This window comes from Neltuma alba, unplaced genomic scaffold, assembly GCF_004799145.2.
Source record: "Neltuma alba isolate B1F8T4 unplaced genomic scaffold, ASM479914v2 tig00013348_pilon, whole genome shotgun sequence".
In the NCBI taxonomy this organism is placed as follows: domain Eukaryota; kingdom Viridiplantae; phylum Streptophyta; class Magnoliopsida; order Fabales; family Fabaceae; genus Neltuma; species Neltuma alba.
Genome location: NW_021637616.1, coordinates 10286 through 31904, shown reverse-complemented (window position 1 = coordinate 31904; position 21619 = coordinate 10286). Strand labels below are relative to the sequence as shown.

Below are 21619 nucleotides of genomic sequence, written 5' to 3'. Positions count from 1 at the left end.
TGACTCCGCAAACTCCTCCGGCCAAGACGGCCTCCAAACTTTCTCCGATTGGGTCAAAGGCTCCACGCTTTTTTTTGGATTACTCCATCCGGTATCCCAGGGAAATAGGCGTCTTTCAGCCGTGACAACGTCCCCAGATAATCCGGATTCGGGGCTTGCAAGGATCTATACGGATGGCGCCCTGGCCCCTTGGAGTGCTGCGTTCCCCGTCTCGAACCCGAGATCCGTGGTTAAGCTAGGACGACCCCAGCCAGTCGACCTAACCCCGGGGTTAAAGGCTCACGCTTTTCATCAACCCATCAACCCCGCACAACTAATCACCTTCCACGTCTTCTACACTAAAAAAAATATATATATAAATATAAATTAAGTTAATTATCTGTAACAGAGTTTATATAATTTTTATTCTCTAAATTTGTCTTCATTTTGATTTTAGTTTCTCAAGTTTTAAACTATAGGTTTTGATTCCTCAATAGGCAAAATAATCTTAGTATTTATTAGATGATAGAGATCAATATCATAAACCAAAAAAAAATTTGAAGAACAAAAATTTATAGTTTGAAATTTGAGATTTTAAAACCAAAATAAAAACAAATTTAAGAGATTAAAATTTTTATTAACTTTTTATGATAAATAAGTATTATCTTTTGTAAAATACTAAAGGGAAAATTACACATAAGTTCCACACAAGATAATTAATTCATAAAAAGTCCCTGAAAATTTCAAAATGATTCCTAAGTCCCCAGGGACCTGTATGTAATAAATCGAAATTATGAAATTACCTATTTACTCCTATTAATTTTATTACGGTAATTCATTTACAACCTCAACAGTGGCTGTTGACAGTGTGAGTTGTCAGGGACACTGCAGAGGTTGTTAACCACTTCTCCTCGGGTTGTCAACAGCTACTGTTGAAGTTGTAAATGAATAGGAGTAAATAGGTAATTTCACAATTATAATTTATTACACATAGATCCCTAGGGACTTGGGAGTTATTTTGGGATTTCGGGAGATTTTTTGTGAATTAATTTCTTGTGTAGGACCTGAGTGTAATTTTTCCAATACTAAATCCTTGTTGCCAGGAGAATAATTTTTTTAAATCACTAAATTCCAAATCTTTTATCCTCACACTTGACTACTTTTTGTGAGATTCTTGCGTTGGGAGGAAGCTAAAATTTTGAGGGTAATTTGGTATTTTCAAGTTTATATTCCTTCTTAATAAATACTACATCTGCTTCTACTTAATACATGAGCTAGCTAACTCATTAGCAAATATTATAAAAATAATTAAATTAGTTATTTATAATAAATAAGTGTTATTTTTTAAAAATATATTTGTTAATAATGTATATTAAAATGAAAATCTTTTAACATGTGTAATTGTTGGAACTACTTTTTTTTTTAAAAAAATAAATACAAGATATAGAGTATTAATTTAAACCTTCAATTAGTTTTTATATTTAAAATTATTGCTAGAAAAAATGGTAAAAAAAGACTTTAAAAATTAAAAAATTGCATAAAAAAACTCGTTCACAAAAATTATCGTCAAAACCAATACAAATATTATAATAGAGTTTTGTTTGTAATGTTTTTTATTTCAACAGTCTCTTTTTATAATTTTCCCTTACTGTGTTACAATTTTTTTGGGGCTCTTCGTTCATTTATGCAGATAGATCGCATTATCTCTCGCTGATCCCCTCTCTGTTGTTCCTATTGTGCCGCGTTTTTCTTCTCATTTCCTTCCTCGTCGTTGTGCTTGTTGATTTCGTCACTGTCTATTGCAGCAGTTGAGCTTCTTCTTCGCCATCCTTCTTTCACTGTGGCTGTGCTCTGCAACTAGGGCTCCATCAGTTTTGTGTAAGACACTAGCTCTCTCCATCATTCTCCGTTACCAATTTGTTCCTCCATCACTGCACTCAATTAGTTCTCCATTTTAAGTGTTTTTCAATTGCCATTTTCGTTCATTTAAATAGTGGAGGAGATTGAGTTGGTTGCTGGTGAAAGATTGAAGTCCTGTTTGATTCACTGGGCTTTCGGACTGAGAGTCACATCCTACTTTTGTGGTTCCGCCTGTGTGTAAATGTCCGTGTGTGTGTGTTAATACTTATTTATAAATTATAAAATGATTATACATGTCCCAGTCTTCAAAATCTTAACTTATTTATAAATTATAAAATGATTGTACATGTCCCAGTCTTCAAAATGTTAACTTTAACCGCCACAAATGTTCCACAGAAGTGCTATGAGCTAATCAAGTGGTTCGACTTCCCTGCGAATCTTGCCTCTGGTTCTCTTTCTGTGAGCTATACTTATCCTCTATAAAAGTTTATACCCATTTGGATGGCAATGGCTCTCTCTTCTGTACAAGCCACACTTTTCTCTGGGGCTTCACTGCTTCGTAGAAGTGATACTCTAAGAAGCTTCACATTATGTATACCTTTCTCGTCGATGGCTAGTTCTGTTTCTACTGATAACCTTTCACGAAAGAAATGGAGGCGACCAGTGTCTCAGTGTTGGATGTTGGTGGTGTCAAGATTTCCAGGGAAGGTAGTCAAATATTTATTTTGGTTTTTTTGTTTTTTGGGTGATTAGTTATCTTCAACTTCGTACTTTAAACATCCTATTTGAATTGGAAACTTATACTGGCAGGTTTAAAAGAAACATAAGTTCATTTTTCACATTTAGAATCTCATTCATCTTATGTAGTTTTAACAGATCAAATACTGAAGCTCGTATTGTTAAAAAAAGGGTTCTACAACAGAATATTATGAGCCATTACCAATTTCCTTGTTTTCTTCAAGTCTGAAATTTGAATCATATTGAAGTCATTTCAGTGATGTTTAGTCTCTTGTGGCCTTCTGGGAGGAATTTTATCAACTAATACAAGTGAGAAGGATATTATGGGGTTGTGTGGATGCTTTATCAGTACAGTTCCTACTCTATATGTGCTTGCCCTTCGCATATATTCTATTGTTAATTGTTTTAACTCATACTTATATCTTATTCATTGTGGTTTCTTAGATGTGGTGAGGGACGATCCTACAAATAATGTGCCAGACACGATATTTCAAAACTTGGGTTGCAACTTCACAGGAGAGACCAGCACCCCACTTGGATACTGAAGAATGCCATATATGAATACTTTGATTCCAACTATTCAAACAAGTTCAATAAGTTTGATGATCTTTGTCCGATTGTTTCAGTAAGGAGGTACGTAAAAGATTTTTAAGGCTAGTTTCACTTGAATCCTATGTTTTCTTTTGCCATTACTAGCTTTTGCTGTCCATGGATATGATTCCGCTCTTGCTTCTTAAAAAAGTCTTAATATTTTTTGTGCCGTTCCTATGTTTGTTTGCTTCAACATTCATGCTGATAGTTCCAGCGAGTAGGGCATGTTACTGGAGTTTCCTGCTTGTCAGCACTAGATGTTAGAAGAGAAAACTAATAGGTAATTGATTCCACTTGTAGATATGTCAACAATATTTTTTAAAATACCTCTAGCTTGGAAAAAGTAAGTCCAATGCACTTTTAAGTTTCAAGCCTTGTTGAGCCACAGAAGATAAAGCATGAAAGTTTTTGAAAGTTACTAGTCCTTCAGAAATTATGTTAGTTCATTAGCTTTTTCATCCAAATTATTCCTATATGTAATGTCATCAATTTAAGGAAACAATTCCTATTCTGGATTTAATTGATGAGCCTATATGGAAGCTGATTTAGCATGTATTGCCTTTTGATAAGATTATTTCATATATTCTCTTACCTGAAAGAAATTGCAAAAACAAGGTCCCACAAATAGGGCAAACCATTGCACACCATTAAGAATGAGATTTTTCCTTTCTTACCAACACCAAATTACTGTAAGTGCTGTGCACGACTATCAGATGTAAGCATTCTTATTCTTGCCAAAGCCCCCTATAATGAGTGAAGAGAAATTGATTTAATAGCGAAGCTTTGTTTGAAATGTCATTAATGTTAACCTTTTACTGTTAGAGCTGAATTATTGTGCTTTTGCTCATACTTCTGCCAATTATCAATTTGTACTGCCTTCATACTACAACGTCCAACCTTTGCAGTCTAAATGTGCCCAATACTACATTGAGGGTAGCTAAAGGGAAATATATTGCTCTTTGGCTTGTTTCAGGTTGTTTGAACTTCATGGTAGTATATTTTGCTGATGATTTTCCTGTTATTTCAGAATTTTGATGATGTATTAGTTCCTGAGGACCATGTGAGTAGGAGTTATAATGATACATACTACATAGACCCTCAGACCGTTCTTAGGTGCCATACAAGTGCTCATCAGGCAGGCTTATTGAGAAGCGGATACACTCATTTCCTTGTTACAGGAGATGTGTATCGAAGAGATTCAATTGATTCAACTCATTACCCTGTCTTCCATCAGGTGTGTTGCCTTAGCCAGGAATTAGATTTTTCTTAGGATTAGGACTGCCAAATTTCTTAGTTTTGTCTGATTGTGTAGATGGAAGGCTTCCGGGTTTTTGTTCCAGATGAATGGGAACCATCGGGAATGGATGCCACTTCCTATGCAGCAGCTGACTTAAAGAAATGCCTTGAGGGGTTAGCACGCCATTTATTTGGTATTCCCAAAATGCAAATAGCCTAATGTGCGGATTACATAATCAGTCACTGCAATTGCATTGTCAATATGAATTTGTATGATAATTTATCTGAAGAATATGAAAGAACCAATGTGGACATGGTAGAAACTGAATTTTTATTTTGAGCACTGTCAAACATGTCATGTGTACGGATGCATATTCAGCACGGAAATTAAAATGCCAAATTGTTCCTTCAAAAATTTAAAAAAGATAAATGAAAAGGCATATAATTCTAGTTATGTCAATCCCCTGAAGTTATAATTTACTTGCAAATTGCTAAATTGTAATACTTTCCCCTGTGCTGCTTCTTAGTCATGACATATATGGTTATATGTAGTATTAACTGCAAGTAAAGTGGAAATGCATTGGGGGTATGTAAGCCAGTGTCATAAGCATATGCCTTTTTTTTTGTGTGGTTTATTTTGACTTCAGTCAATATTACCGACTGAAGGATATGGTATATATGAACCAAAAGTAATTCTGAAATAAAATTCACCTTGCTATTGCAAAATTCTTGGAGAAAAAGATAGTGTTTAAACTGGAAAATAAAATGCTAAATTGTTCCTTGAAATGTTTTAAAAAAGAAAAAATAGATAAGTAGCTGGACATCTAAATCTAGTTAAGTTATTCCTCTGAAGTTATGATTTTCCTTCAAATCGCTAATTCCTAACACTTTCCCTTGTACTGTCTGTGGCAATATTATCATTTATTGTAAATACTCGTTTAGATAGGTCAGTGATCAGGTGCTTAGTGTATAGTCTTTATTAGCTTTTTATATTTTAATGCTACTCGTTTATGCATATACATAGCCTGTTTTTGTACATTTGAATCAATCAACGAGATTCAGAAAATTTTCTCCCACATTGCTTCACAGTCATATATGGTTGTATTTATTATTAATTGCAGGTGCGGTGGAAATGCGTTGGGTGGATACTTATTTCCCGTTTACCAATCCATCATTTGAGCTTGAGATATATTTTAATGTAAGTTATTTCTTGGGTAGCCTTGTAAGACGTAATAAGTTTATTTATGTTTGACTGGGAAGCCATGTGGTGATTAGATGTTAATACACTTCATTTTATTTTCTAGTAGATTATTCTGCTTATTTGGGTATGAAAATGAAATTATTAATAGAAAGAAGAGTGGATCATAGGAGGATGTAAAATTATCCTGCAACTAATTTAGAAGGCAAAAAAGAAAAAAAAGAAGATTACTAGAAGGTTGTGGAAACAGAGGTATTTTTGCCTTCCTCTGCTGTGTTAGTCAATCAAATGCAGAAAGTACATATAGAGGAGGAATCTGATTTTAAATTCGAATCAGATCTATTCGTAATGGAATTGATAGTCAAAAGAAATCCTGAAGCTAACTAACCTAAAATGACGGAAGATAATAACAGTACATAGCAGGAAAATAATAACTAGAAAAAAAATATATGTTTACCAGTAGCACAATCTTTAACAATTATGTTATGTTTGCATTCATTTCCTTAAAACATGTAGAGTAATATTGATGTGAATTAATAGACTGGTCCGAATTGTAAAATAGTTCACAAAGATGTAAAAGAAGGATGATTGATGTTGCCTTAGGTTTGTATCAAAAAAAAAAAAAAAGATGTTGCCTTAGGTTCTGTGCCTTATTTGTTGCCTATGTTGTTTATGAGTGTCTCTAATAAATCTAGGAATGGAATTGATATAGACAGGACCTAGTGTGATCCATGCAGTAGATCCCATCTAGTAGGATGAGGCTTGTTCTTGTTGTTGTATTGATATGGACAGGACCATCCCTACACTTAATGTCTAGAGTACGATGAAACCTCATTCAGGCCTGTGTATATCTATAAGACAATCAAAACATGCACAAGAAACAAAAGAATTAGATGAAAACAATTGACGGAAAATGCTGAACATTTGCTTCCATGTTTGTACAGAGTTAGCTGATGTTTGACATTTTATTTCCAGGAAGAGTGGTTAGAAGTTTTAGGCTGTGGGGTGACAGAGCAAGAAATTCTAAAAAGAAATGGTCACCCAAATAATGTTGCCTGGGCTTTTGGCCTAGGATTGGAGAGGTTAGCTATGGTTCTATTTGACATACCAGATATTCGTCTCTATTGGACGAGATGAGCGATTTACCTCCCATGTATATGGACAACATTGTTCTATTGGCCTATATGGTTAACAACATTGTTCTATTGGCCTTGTCCCTAGACACTATATTTGATGCCAATGATGTAGTCATCTCAAGAACTGAGAATTTTGTCTCTTCTTTTTGTAGTCTCTCTTTCTCTGTCTCTCTCTTGGATTGAAGCTAGTTTCCGGGATTGTTGCAGTATTTAATTTCCTCTTCACTTTGGTTTTATCGGAGTCTCTTCAATTCCAAGGCTTGCATGCTTATAAATAGCTTGGGCATTTAGTCTATATGCATTGTGTTAAGGGAGGTTATAAAATAGTATCGATTCATGTTTGTTTGTGTTTTAAGTAGATGATATTAGTCACGCACACTCTTCACCTTCTCTAACATTTTGCACTTGCTGCTTTTAACAGTGCACGTTGCTTATGATGATTGAGTATTGATTTTCTGTTGTTAGGGATATTATGCATAACTAAAGAGATTTATTTTTGCATTTATTCTGTAATTATTAGCCTTAATATGTTGTCCTAGCCTCTTGCTATGCATAAGAGGTTAGGTTAGAAATCACTTAGTACAGGTCCCACATCCTCTCTTGTTCTCTTCCTCATATTTCTCTGCTACTCACATTCTATATTGTCTTTTTCATACAGTTCTCTAAAGGCCAGTTAGGAGTCAAGTTTAAGCCTTTTTCGAAGGTAACTTCTGCCTGAGGCATGTATGTATATGTGCTTGGTTATCCTTAGTTCTGCGGTTAAGTATGTATATGTTGGTTCCTTTGATATTTCGCGTGTTAAATGTCTGGTCAGTATTAATTCTGATAGCTGCAGTTATTTGAACTTCAAAGTATATGATTTCGTGAGTTTAAGTTTTCAAATGATCCATGTCCTATATATGTGAATCTCTTTGTCTTGGCAGGCAACATTTAGCTGAGGAAATGTATCACTAGAATTTACTCTGGGGACCTTGATGTTTTGATATCTGTCTATCCAAGTGTCATTATGATGTAACTCACCTTCAAAATGATATTAAGATTAATAATAATCTGGAAGAGTGTAGGTCAACTAGAGAACTACAGAGGAAATAGCAGAAAACACTAACGGTACTAGCTTTTGAGGGGCTAGCTCTCTCCCAAACCGCGCTCTTATTTTCTTGTCCCTCCCACTTACAAAGCACTGTATATATGTTTCCCAGTACTAGCCTACTCTCTTACACTTCATAAATTTTATGTTCCTTAGTCGTGGTGGCCCATTGGTTTATAGTAGTTCTGTAACTTCACTGCATAAAGTTTTCAGAACTTGAGATGACCTTCTCTTCTTTTAATCTTTGACAGTATCCTCCTTGTTACAAGGACATGAGCTTCTGGATCAATGAGTCGTTCACTGAAAACAATCTTTGTGAAGTTGTCAGAAGTGTAGCCGGTGATCTTGTTGAGGAGGTAGGTCTTTGAGCACTTTTGCAAGCAAAATTTTCTGGTTTTTACATTTATTGTGATATCCCCTTAAATCTGTTTTCATATTAATTTCACTCTGATAAAGTGCATTTCGGGTTATACTATCAAGCATTTCACAGAGGAATAAGAGCCAAGTTGGTTAGGCAAGATAATTATTGAGCCACTAACTGACCCAACTTGATATTTATGTAAAAGAACGTGTTTTTAAAATAAAGTATAATCATCTTATTCTTTTCCCCTGCTTATTGATGTTCTTGAAATACCAGGTGAAGTTAATAGACAATTTTACCAACAAGAAAGGAATGACCAGCCACTGCTATCGGATTGCATATAGGTCTATGGAACGTTCTCTTACCGACGATGAAATCAACGACCTCCAGGTTATTGTTGTTTTATCAGAAATTGTGGTGTTATTTATATCCAGCTTTTAGTTTTTTCATCGTATTTAGTCTGAAAGCTACAATTTTTTTTCCTAATAACCTTTGAATGCAGTGGAAGGTTAGAGAACTGGCGGAGAGCAAATTGAAAGTTACCCTGAGATGAAAACTTTGATGCGCTCAACTTGGACGTCAATTCCTGTGTTCTCAAATTGGTTGATGTACAGATGTAACACGTAGCTATTGAATGATGATGAGATTTGGAAGCGGTACTTAGATCTCAAAAAATTAAATTAATGATAGTTAAGTCCCCAAAATTTTTGTTGAAAGATGAGTCGCAAGTATCGGACTCACGATTGAGACTGCTTTAAACGTGGAAGCCATAGGTTAGTGATTTGTAAGTGAGATTTCCATATTTGCAACTATTTAAATATGTATTTGCCGTTTATCTTTGAGCAAGTTTTTTGGATCTGACTGTCATTAAATGAAATGTCGGAACTTAACTGTCATTTTACTATTTATAGCTTGCTGGTCATGGCTAGCTGAACAAGCAAAATTGTAGATGGATGTATAATAATGATTTTTGCCACGTGGGAACTGTTGAACCATTAAAACTCAATTGTTGGCCTTTATGTTTAACGTCCGGTTTGATTTTTAAAACATTGAGATCAACTATTAAATAGTGTAAAAAAAGAGAGGCCAAACTAGTCGGTTTAACTGAAAAACTGATGAACTGGCCAGCGGCCTGGTTCAGTTAAAGCAATGAACTGGTCATAGAATGAATTGGTATCAACCTGGTCAAACTGGGATGAACCGGTGCAAATCAGCAAAAATCGGAGTAAACCGGTGATGAACTAGTTTGAATTATTATGTTACTATTTATTTTTCTTTTTTCTCGTTCAACTCCTAATATTTTAGTTACTATATATTTAAATGAATTTTAATAATGATTTTGGTATTAATAATTATTAATTTTAGTTATTGAGAAATCATAAAGATCAAAATCTTTAATGTTATTGTATTTTGTTTTAATTACAATCAAATTATTGTTGTATTTTCTTACATTTTGTTATTAGTGATTATTAATGTTGTTATACTTTGTTATTTTTAATTGGGAAAACCATATTGAAGGTACTTATACTTTCTCTCAATTTTTAATTTGGTACCTATGTGTTTTTTTCCCTTTAATTAAATATTTAATTTTATCTTTTTAGCAACATTAGCTCTTATAACTTTGTTCTATTGATATCTTTAGTCTCTACATAAGGATTAATGATGTTAATAGAAGAAAAATAAAGATTTAGTTAAGAACAAAAAAACACATAGGTACCAAATTGAAAATTGAAAAAAGTATAAGTACCTCCAATATGGTTTTCCCTTTTTAATTAAATTTTATCATTTTAATGTGACTGGTTTGACCCCAATCTGACCCACTGACCCTCGAACCACTACCTCAACTGGTTTAGTGTCCTATCCGATTTTTTGTTCCTTGCTGTTAAAGTGATTTAAGGATTAATAATTCACAAAATCATCAGTTGGAATTCCGCTCCTAATGTGAGGATTTTATCAATGAACAATTTATTATTATCTTTATAAGTACTCTAAGTCTGAAAGTATGTGTTACTCTTAATGAGCTTTTAAGATTTAACTCACCTAAATTTTATTGTATAAAAAAATAGGAGTAATGTTTTATAATACACTGGGCTTCTTTAATAATTTTGCCTTAAATCTTATATCCTTGTGAATTGTTTGGAACATAAAGGAGAAGATGAGGCTTTGAAGGACACCATATATAGAACAGAATAGACTAGTAATAAATTTTATCGTTAAAAGATAGATCAGAGATTTGGCATCACGAGTAAATCAGTAAATAAAATTTATTCTAATATGATTGCATGGCTAAAACTAGCTGCAACGTAGGTGACTTTATTTAACACGACTGACCACCATAAGTCAAGAGAGACATGTAAAAGCATGACAGACACTCCGGCAATGGAAGTGGATTTAAGTAACAATAACCGTATATGGCCCTGTTTAGCATTACTATTAAAATTATTTATAAACGTATTTTATGTAAATCAAGAAAAATCTTTTCGGTTAAAAAGTTGTTTATAAACCATTACAAACCGGCCTTTTATCAATAAAGTATGGAGAAGCCCAATGAAGCATACAAAGTCTGGGATATTTCGTCAAATTAATGTGAGTTAAATTTATATTCATATACCAACAAATATTGGTTCAAGTGGAAGGGACTTGGGTACCTTAAACATCATGTCCCGGGTTCGATTCTTGAGACGGTGTGTATGGAACAAACATTGTTGGGAATGGTTCCCGCTACGGCATCTAACAATACCTTGAGAGATTAGTCTTTCACCGTTCATGTGGGAGGATACTCTAGACAACAAAAAATTTATATCCATAAAAATATAGGCTTAATATATATATATATATATATGTATATATAATATCTATTTATTTATTTGTATGAAAATAGAAACAGCCAGATTGGTCGGCCTGCTTATAATAATGGCCATGGCCTTGAGCCCAATCCCTTTGTCTATTTTCACCTTTGCTTCCATTATCATGTTGATTTTCACAGAACCAAAACGGATGTCAAAGGCTTGGTGCTCCTTTGAAAGTGGGGAGATTGTGGGTTCTATCTCATTTGTAATCTCAGATCATTAGTACATATTTTTCTATTCAAAAAATAAAAAAAAGATTAATCTTGGTATCAATTCATGGCCATATATGACGGAGTTCATCTCTTATCATTAATTAAACAAACAAAATTGAGCATTAAAAAGAAATACTTAGAGAAAGCAGATATTATTGATAATTTACAACAAAAAAAGAGTTAAACAGGTTCAAATAAATACAGTCCAAAAAGCTGTTGCAAATCAAAATTTTAATGGAAGCCTACAAGTCCCCTGTTTTTCTGAAAACAGAGGCTTTATTTCAACTATCTCCATCCATGAATACAATTGTGCCCTACAAAAAAATAAGATAAATTTATAGCAAACCACACACACATACACACATATAAAAGGTAAATGTAAATGACAGTTAGGTACCATATGATCAAAAACTTCACTTTTAGAGACAAGAAGTTTTTACATATGTGGAATGTAAAATCTATAACATGTACTATTTATAAGTTATAGACACTATAGCTTGTTTGTTAGCTAAGAAAACCATTCTAAAACATATTCCTATATTCTAAAACAAAATCTCCAATCCCGCAATGGAATGATTTTCATTTCAACTGACATGGTAAGATATAGAAGCCGTTTTTGTCAGAAAAAGCCTGTCCACTTTTTTTTGCAACATCTTGCTTTGCATTATAAGAACTTGTTCATGAAGTAGTTGGAGGCAACATTTATTACTCCTACGATCCTAAATATAACACTTATTTTATAGTGTAAATCATTTTGTAGTGTAATTTACACTACAAAATAGATTTTATATTTAGAATCAGATGAGTACTATCTAATCTACAAAATTAACTGCAAATACCTAATCCTTTGTGCCTAACCAAGCAAATTCTTAAGCAACTATATTCATTCTTAACCAACTAATATCAATTTAACATTTCCAACAGTTTTATTCCTTTAACTTGTATAGATCAAATTAAATAACATGCAAGTCAAAGAAAAAATAGAACTTAGAGAAGAAAAGATCCAAGAAACAACCTTATTATAAAGAGGCAAATCAAGCATTTGCTTGTAGTGCCTCCTTCTGTGCATGCTCTCTAATCCTTTTCTCTAGCTCTGGCCTAAAATGTCTGATCAGTCCCTGCACTGGCCATGCTGCAGCATCACCCAAAGCACATATTGTATGCCCTTCAATTTGCTTAGTAAGCTCTTGAAGCATGTCGATTTCTTCGAGTTTCGCCTCGCCGGCTTTCATTCTCTGCATCATCATCCATAGCCATCCAGTGCCCTCCCTACATGGAGTGCACTGTCCACAACTTTCATGCTTGTAGAAGTAAGAGAGCCTTGCAATGGCATCCACAATATCAGTTGATTTGTCCATAACTATCACCGCCGCCGTCCCCAACGCCGTGTTCGCCACCTTAAGCGCGTCGAAATCCATCAGAACATCATCACAAACACTCTTAGGAATCAATGGAACCGATGATCCTCCGGGAATTATTGCCAGTAAATTGTCCCATCCTCCTCTAACACCACCACAGTGCCTTTCTATTAGCTCTTTTAATGGTATGCTCATTTCTTCCTCAACAGTGCAGGGCTTGTTCACATGCCCAGATACACAAAATAGTTTTGTCCCAGCATTGTTCTTCCTCCCAAATCCGGCGAACCAGTCCGGTCCCCTCCTTAAAATAGTCGGCGAAACCGCCACCGTTTCGACATTTGTAACTGTGGTTGGACAGCCATATAAGCCTGCATTTGCAGGGAATGGTGGTTTCAATCTGGGTTTTCCTTGTTTGCCTTCAAGACTCTCTAACAAAGCTGTTTCTTCACCACAAATATATGCCCCAGCACCAAAATGGATATGAACATCAAAATCATAGCCTGATCCACAAGCATTTTTCCCCAAAAATCCTTTTTTATAAGCTTCTTGCCTTGCTTTTTCCAGTGATTTTCTTTCATTTACGTATTCTCCTCTGATATAGATATAAGCAGCATTGGCTCTCATTCCAACTCCAGCAATTAGACAACCTTCTAAGAGTTTATGCGGGTCATGTCTCATGATCTCTCTGTCTTTGCAAGTCCCAGGTTCGCTTTCATCAGCATTAACAACAAGATACGAGGGACGACCATCTGTAACTTTTGGCATGAAGGACCATTTTAGGCCGGAGGGGAAGCCGGCACCGCCGCGTCCACGGAGGCCTGACTTCTTGATTTGATCCACAATCCAATCTGTTCCTTTGAGTACCAAATCTTTAGTCCGATACCAATCGCCCCTTTTCATTGCACCTTTGAGAAATGGATCATGCAAACCATACAAGTTTGTAAAAACCCTATCTTCATCCTTGAGGCCACCAAAATGAGTTTTCTCCGCAGGTTGAGGTTGTGGAGTAGTCTGAGTGCTTAACAGTCTCAACCCAGAACACAATTTATCAGCTTGCAGTTGAATCAAAGCTTTTCTGTACTGTTGAGAATTAAGAATGCCTTTCATGGTTGCCTGATCAAATGAAAGATCAATTTTTATAACAATGAAATGGAAAAGGACCAAGTTATAGTTAATAAGAGAAAGGAAAATAAGCGGTGCTAAAGTCTCCGTTACAACATCTCAATGCAATCAGAAGGAAAACAATAACAACAAATCTTAAACAGGGAAAGGATTCAAATTTGTAGATGGCAATATTTTATGATATTTGATTCAGAAAGTCTCTGCATTATAACAAACTCGTGTGTATGAAACCTAAATGATGAAATGAAACCCTCTGAATCAGTAATGTTTTTTCCTTTCAATGTCAAATGGCATAGTTATTAATGACTTGTTAGGGTCCCAAGTTCACAGGAATATATTTGTCTGAATGTATGAATGAAACGAGGAAATCAAGAAGAAGAAGAAGGTACCGATATGGATGGCTTCCAGGGTGGGGTACGGTAACGGAGAAAACTGAGATCTACTTTATAGGTTTGATTCAACGATCAAAGCTGAGTTCCCAATTCTTTGCCCACGGTAGACGCTTTCTTGTTTCTCTCAAGCCTCCATTGCATTGAACAAAATTACAAGTGGAATTTCACCAAGTAAAATAAGAGTAAATAGTTCTTAATTCTTTATACGTTTTTATTCTAAAATTATGAATATAATAAGATAGTCCATATATGTGTGTGTGTGTGGATATATCCAGACACTACTATACTTTTAATCATTTTGAGGTATGACAAAGCTAAATTAGTAAAGTTGTTCTTCGTGGGGAGACATTGGTAATTGGATCATTATGTCTCGAGCTCAAATGTTAGTGCCCTGGAATATCAAATATAGAGATAATTTGCAATAAAAATATATAAAAAATGAATAGAGAGAATTTGTAATAACAAAAGAAGATATAAGGTCTGATATAAATTTTTATTCATTTTGATCACTCCATTTTTAATAGAATGGCATGTCAGAAGAGAAAAGATTTAAATTATTGAGTGTTGCAATAATAGTATTATTTCAGAGAGAGAGAGAGAGATTTGAACATTATAAACATATAATGCGTAGTTTCGTATTTAAAATTACTTTCTAAGAAATGGAATAATAGGAAAATAAATTAAAGTAGTCCATTTCAAGTTGGTCTACTTGAAAAAGAGTTGCTCCATATTTCACAAAAACATGTATATAAATTTGGTCGTGATGCAAGAATTTTACTAGTGAGCAACTTATAATCACTTCTATAAGTATTACCTCCGGTCCTAATTATAAAAGTTAATTGACTAATTTGAGGAGATTAAAGAAATAAGTTGAGTTAGTTATTTATTCTAGATATGTGTTGTCTTTCCTAAAATATTCTTGCTAATCAAGTATATTGGTTAGAATTACCATTGTTAGAAGGACTATTTTGAAAAAAAAAAAAGTATAAATATGAGAGACAAAGTGGATTGGGATCTTATATTTAGGACCAAAATAAAAATCAAACAAGATCTTATATTAAAGATTAGAGATAGTATTATTTAAGTGCAAGACATGTCTATCTAAACTTTTTCACTAAAAGGCATTAAAACACAAAATTTTAGAGTTAGGAATATCATGCTTTAACTTGTTTCAAGTTCATTGTGAATTTCTAAGAATTAAAATGAAAATGAGAGAAACCAAACATGAAAATAAGAATTAGGACCAATGAACTACCATGGAATATCATCAAAAGTAGAAATTGGAGTCCATGGACAAAGTTATGTACATCTCCCAAGTCACATTGTGCACTAAATTGTGAACAACACAATTTTCAATTTGCTTGAAACCCATATGATCTATCTAACTCTTTTATTAAAAGAAAAAAAAAGAAATTCATGTAATAGTAGTATAATACCAAAGAGTTAAATTTGTAACTTATAATAAAATTGGGGGGAAAATTTACTTTTTCCATTCAAAAACGCTGAGACATTGAAACATGACATCTTCTTAATTGTGGAGAGACAATAGAGACGAGGCCACCAAGTGGAGGCTTCATCTTTGACCTATATATCATCTCATTATACGGTCTTCTATAAAACCTCAAAAACGGCAAGAAGGCATCTCGAGACTTGCCGTTTTCGCTCACGTGGCCATCCCTGCGGAAGAAAACGGCCGGTGATTGGAAGAACGAGTGGCCCCTCTTGGTAGCCTCTCTATCTGTGACACGTTGCGGCATGGGAGTAGACGACATTGCGTTTGGTCTAATTAATCCTCCACCATTGAGATCTCCTCCACGTGGATGCCCACGAGCAACTGGCGACGCGAATGAATAGGATCGGGCGTTGAGTGGGGAGATCAGTGCGGGGCCCATAGGTCTGGGCAAGGGGCTTGTGGGTCCCACCTTGGATGCTGATGTGTCAGTTAGGCTAAGGTACCAAGGCTTTAACGAGTTATTGCCATTGGACGCTGTGAAGGCAAATCGGGAGGATGCGGAAGAACCAATTCTAGCCGTTGGTTTTGTGACGGACGGACTAAATCGCAGAGATGAGACTCGGGGATATGATACGAAGTCGTTTATGTCATGTGTTTCTTCAAAGTCTGATGACGATACCATCATCGTCACCGTTGAAAGCTCAACGAATGGACGAACTCCCTGCACTCGCAATATACAAAATTCATTAAAGTAGTATCAATTAATAATTATCTATATAATCATCAATTTAATATGAAATTATGAGGTAAGCATTTTTAAAAAAGATGAATTTATAGGTCCCAATAATTTTACCTGATTTTTAATTAATTCTTTATTGTTTTCCCCTCTTTAGCATGTCCTGTTATGCCTGATTTATAATTAAGTTCTCATAATTTCATGTGATTGATTAAACAAAACTACAAAAATCTGATTAAAAAGCAAGTAAAACTATAAAGATAATGATAAAAAGAATTTAAAAAGATCATATTAAAACCATATAAAATTGAAGGGCTTGATACAAAAAAGTAGTACAAAATTATAGAGATCAACGCATATTAATTTCCCAGATAAAGTATAAGAAAATAATAAACAAAAGATTTTCAAATGTACTTGGGATAAGATTTTGTGGGGACCTGACTAGCTAGCTATTTTGAGAAGTCAACAGTGGGCAAGTGGTCCTTCTGTTGATGGTCAAAAAAGGGGGAACACAGCATGCAGCCATGCACATGAGCACTACAATCAGATTTTTTTTAATAATTTAAAACTAATATTTTAAATATATGTGATGTGATTGATATATGAATTATAAAAATTATACTATTTAATTCAAAAAAAATTATACCACCTCCCATTCTAATTATAAGACCTTATTTATATACTCTTCCGGTCCTTAATATAAGATCTATTTAACTAATTTGATTAGATTAAGGAAGTTAGGTATGTTAGTTAATTATAAGAAATGTGACATGTTTTTCCTAAAATACCACAATCATCTTTCTTAATACCTCATATTCTTCTTCTACTTGATTATGGTTGAGGGAGTATCCATAGGGGTAATTTAGAGAAAATTGATAAATATGATAAATGAGTCTTATATTTAGGATCAAAACCAACTCAATAATTAGGTCCTATATTAAAAATCGGAAGAGTATTATAAATAAGATTTTATAATTAAGCAGGAAGATATAATCAAATTATAATATTTAGTGAATAGAACAGAATTTGGTAAGTACCAAAATTAGGCAGTGTTTGGGGATTTGAATTTAATTATACCTTCCACAAACAAGTGAAGAGTGAAGGAGGGTCAATCACAAAGGCCTTGTGTAGCTGCCCTGGATAATTCTCTGCCACAATTTTCAGTGCTCCCACTAATATGTTCATTAAAGCTGATGCTGACCTGTAAAAACCTGCACCAAACGTAATCAATTACCCATTTTTCAGTACCCAACAGTAGTTAATTACTCATTTTTCACTTTCTTTTAGCCATGAGGAAATAGTCTACCAATAGGGAGACACAATTCTGTGTCGGAGTATTGAGACTTGAGAGTGAAGGGCAATCACTTCCAACTGTGATTTGCCTGGAATGGCCATAAAACCCTTCAAAAATATATTTTTTAATTGTTATTTATAAAATATTTTTTAAATTTTATTTATAAGTCACTTTCAATATGTTTTACACAAATCAAGAAAAATCTTAAACTTCATTAATTCTTATTTAAAATTCAACAATTTTTTAATTTTATCTCTATTTAATATATATAATATTTTATGGAACAAAATCAATACAATAATAAATGCAGGTTAAAATTATACATCCATACAAAAAATTTCTTTCAATACCCTATAAATAGTATTAAAAAATATTTTCCCTCTCTGACCTATAAATAGAACCAGAAAAATATGAGATTATTATATAAGAAAAATTTTATTTTGATATATGTAAAAAAATGTTTACAAGTACTTAACAAATGGCGGTTTTAGCCGGCACTATCTGACTGTCTGTGATGGCGATAAAAATCTTTAAAAGCAGCTTTTCAATTGCATTTTATAAAATAAAAAGTAAATATATAAAAAAAAGTTTTATTTTGAATTACATAAATAAGTGGTTTTAGAAATCACAATCATAGTAAACAAATACTAAATGGTTACGCCTTAACTGTGAATAGAGATAGAATGGGAATCAAAATTCTCAGGACAATGTCAACTTTGGAAACAGAAATGCAGACTAAAGATCTCTCTTGGGATGGTACTGTCAAAAGCCAAAAAGGAGCAGTTAGTGCTGGAGGAGAATCATCAAGTGGCATAATCTTTTCAAATAAAAAAAAAGAAAATGAATGGACCAATTTCTGAGCAGAATGTCAATTGTCAAATGACGACACTCCAATTCCCAACAATACCCCTTCCAAACTAGGCAACCTATCCCACCCTAGACGTGACACAAAGGGCACACCGGACAATCTCTGAAACTCCCTCAGAAACTATGCTTCGCTGTCCTTCTCCGTTTGATCTTAATAATGATAAGGTCTCCCAAAACAAAAGTCATATGATATTTGGAGGCACTTACTTGCATCGAAGAGGATGACGAATTCTTTCATGTTTCTGGTCATCGTTGAAATGGCCACCTCCAATGTGAACACAAACAAGCGATTGAACCTTTGGAAGTTTCAAAAAATTACAACGTTAAGTTTGGTTTCTTGGAGGAAGTGCAAGTTTTCTTCTGTTTGGCAAGCGGGAAAGTAGGGGGCGGGGGGGGAGTGAAACTTACAGTTTCTGAGAATGTGACTTATGGTAGTCCTGCTTCATCCGGAAAATCTGTGGATACAGCCAATAAACTTTCAGTTCCATGGAAAGAAGAAGGAAGAAGACAGAAGGGTAGTGAAATTACCATTACAGGTCTGGATTCATCGTCCTGACCAGCCACATAAGCTAACCCGTCGGCGATTTCAGCTGCGAACTCATCTGCCATCAGATTCTCTGTTTACCCCAAAAGAAAAAAAAGTTATCATCTTTCAGCTTTAGGTATGGGGATTAATTAGTTTACATGTATTTCTGCGTGTTAACTTTAGTGTATAGTTTAACTCTTGATTCAGAAAGGAAGTGGAGAGGAAACAGCAAAATTCTTGGGTGAACCAAAAGGAGAATATTCGCAGATTTTTTAGAATAACGCCAGAAATGAAGCTTTTACAGAGAGAGAATCTGATGAGAGAACTAGACGAATGTATATACACACACACACACACCGATGCCTATAGTTTCTCTCCAAGAGAGGCAAGCCCTGAGTTGCTTGGCAGCTTTCTTCACATTATCCTTGTTCGCTTTGAGAAACCGTTCAACACAAGCATAGTTGCAGAACTTCTCCTGCAAAATTAATCAAACCAGCAAAACCATACAAGTTAAGCGTTAATTAGAAATCCATGAATAGGTATTAATCCTCACATTTTCTGTGTGTGTGTGTGTGTGTGGGTAGAAGAAGAAATGAGTGTGGATTAATGGAGGAGAGAGAGAAAGAAAGAGAGAGAGAGACCTGTTTGAGAGTGAGGGGTGATTGTTTTCTGATGAGTTGAAGAACAGCTTCAACTTTGAAGGTAGGGTCTTTCTGGTGATTCTGGTCTTTCTTCCCCATTCTCAGAAATCTCAATACAAACTTTGAAGAAGAGGTTTAGAGAGAGAGGGGGGGAGAGAGAGAGAGGGGTGGAGGAAGACGAGGCTACGGAGGGCGTATAAATAGAGGAAGAAGACGGCTGACGAGAACGCCGTTATACGCATGCAAAGCTAAAGGGAAGAAGAAATTTTCAAAAATGAAAGAAGCGCCTTATTTTATTTTAATAAAATAATAAATAAAGGGCTTATTATTATTATTAGTATTTGAAAACGTCAACGACTTCACAGTGCTTTTGATGGTCAATGGCTTACGTGTCACCACAGTGATACTTTCTGCCCTTGTGTTGTAACGGAAATTGTACATTGTCCCCCTTCTAAATCCTAATTCAATCTATATTCAACAGCGGTTTTTTAACCCAGATAAAAAATTTCGGTTAAAAAAAACCCGAATTAAAAAATTGAAAACTCTGAAATGATCAAATGAGAATCATTTTAAAACTGATGGAATTTTGATTTGTATACATAGATAAATTTTTTTAAGTTACACATAATTTCTTAAAGTTTAATTTTCATGCAAATATATCTTTACCATTGTATTACGAACATATTGATTTATACGTATTTGTAAAGTATATAACAACCAAAGAAAATTACTCTCCGATAGTAATCTGATCATCAAAAAGTTTGACAAGTGACTAGTGTGAATTAGTGTCATTTCTTGTATTAGAACTTCCCACTACATGTTACTTATTTTGTCACATATTTTTTAATAATTAAATTTTTTATATGGAAGTATTTAGTAATTTTCCTTAACAATCAACAATAACTTCAACATCAACAGTAACTAGGTTTTTAAAAATATAAATTAGTTTACATGTTATTTTAAAATTGAATTCATTTTTCTGAAGAAAAATGCATATCATCAAAACATCTTTGAAGAAGTTTACTGTTTCACAGATAATCTCTCATTAAATTTATATATATTATTTGAAATTATAATATCTCCTTGGCTTGTAAAAGGATAATATTTTAACAAACAGGTGTTGGTTAGTCCTAATAAGAGGGGCTATAACCATTTAAACACTATGAGGATGTTATGTTAGAAATCAAATTATGATTTTAAAAGTAATTTTACGATATATGAAATAAATATATGATACGAATTGTCTCAATTTGTGTTAACAATGCTTTCTAGACAAACCAAACACCCCGTATATCTCAGGCTTGAATCCATAAAGAAATACCTTTCATTAAAGTAGATAATGCTTAAATTTGATTCAATAATATTAAATATCATATGGCTACCTGAGAAAGAGTAACTATATTCTTGGCTTGAAAAAATAATGATCTTGAAATAGAAAATTCAAAAAGATAGAGGATAATTGAGATATACATCCCTTGTTGTGCCCAAAAGAAACAACAAGGATGGGAAAATTTGGGACTACGGAACTGATGATGAAAAGTGAAGGTGTACGTACAAGATGGGCACATGAACATCAAAAGTGAATAGAATAAGATTTGGAATTTATTAGGTTTATATTATATATGTCAAATGGGTTTATTTGAAAAATATAACACGAAATAGAAATTGCCGCCTCTAGCTGGAATTATTTTTAAATAAGCACCTTTTAATATTCATTATATTCGATCTTTCAGCATCCATATAACTTATGTTGTTTTCATTATTTAGTTTATTGGCATTTTATAATTGTGAGGTATTAAAGTATTATATAATTCTTTTTTTTCAATACTAAAGTGTGACTCTCCCTTATATTTTCTACATGTGCTTATAATTGTGAGTTTTGTGCTTCTATTGATATTTTGAATCTTTCACGACCACTCAGTATGGATCTTCTCTTTTTCAGTGCCAAGAACCATGTTACTTTGCGACCAAACAACGGGCAAA

The 21619-nt window shown here is 33.9% G+C and overlaps 2 protein-coding genes and 1 pseudogene across 2 annotated transcripts; 1 reads left to right on the top strand and 2 right to left on the bottom strand.

Moving 5' to 3' along the window:
* Window positions 1–1712: 1712 nt before the first annotated feature.
* Window positions 1713–9162, top strand: LOC114736635 (phenylalanine--tRNA ligase, chloroplastic/mitochondrial-like; annotated as a pseudogene).
* A 3119-nt stretch (window positions 9163–12281) lies between these two features.
* Window positions 12282–13712, bottom strand: LOC114736637 (NADH dehydrogenase [ubiquinone] flavoprotein 1, mitochondrial-like). Its single transcript, XM_028924516.1, has one exon. The coding sequence runs from the start codon at window positions 13710–13712 to the stop codon at window positions 12282–12284; it is 1431 nt and encodes a 476-aa protein (XP_028780349.1).
* A 1900-nt stretch (window positions 13713–15612) lies between these two features.
* On the bottom strand, window positions 15613–19735 carry LOC114736636 (uncharacterized). The gene is made up of 7 exons (XM_028924514.1): window positions 19637–19735; window positions 19353–19470; window positions 18998–19086; window positions 18878–18924; window positions 18677–18765; window positions 17386–17519; window positions 15613–16293 (listed from the first exon to the last, which is right to left on the bottom strand). Exons 1-7 carry the CDS (start codon window positions 19733–19735, stop codon window positions 15613–15615), a joined length of 1257 nt encoding a protein of 418 aa, XP_028780347.1.
* Between the last annotated feature and the right edge of the window lie 1884 nt (window positions 19736–21619).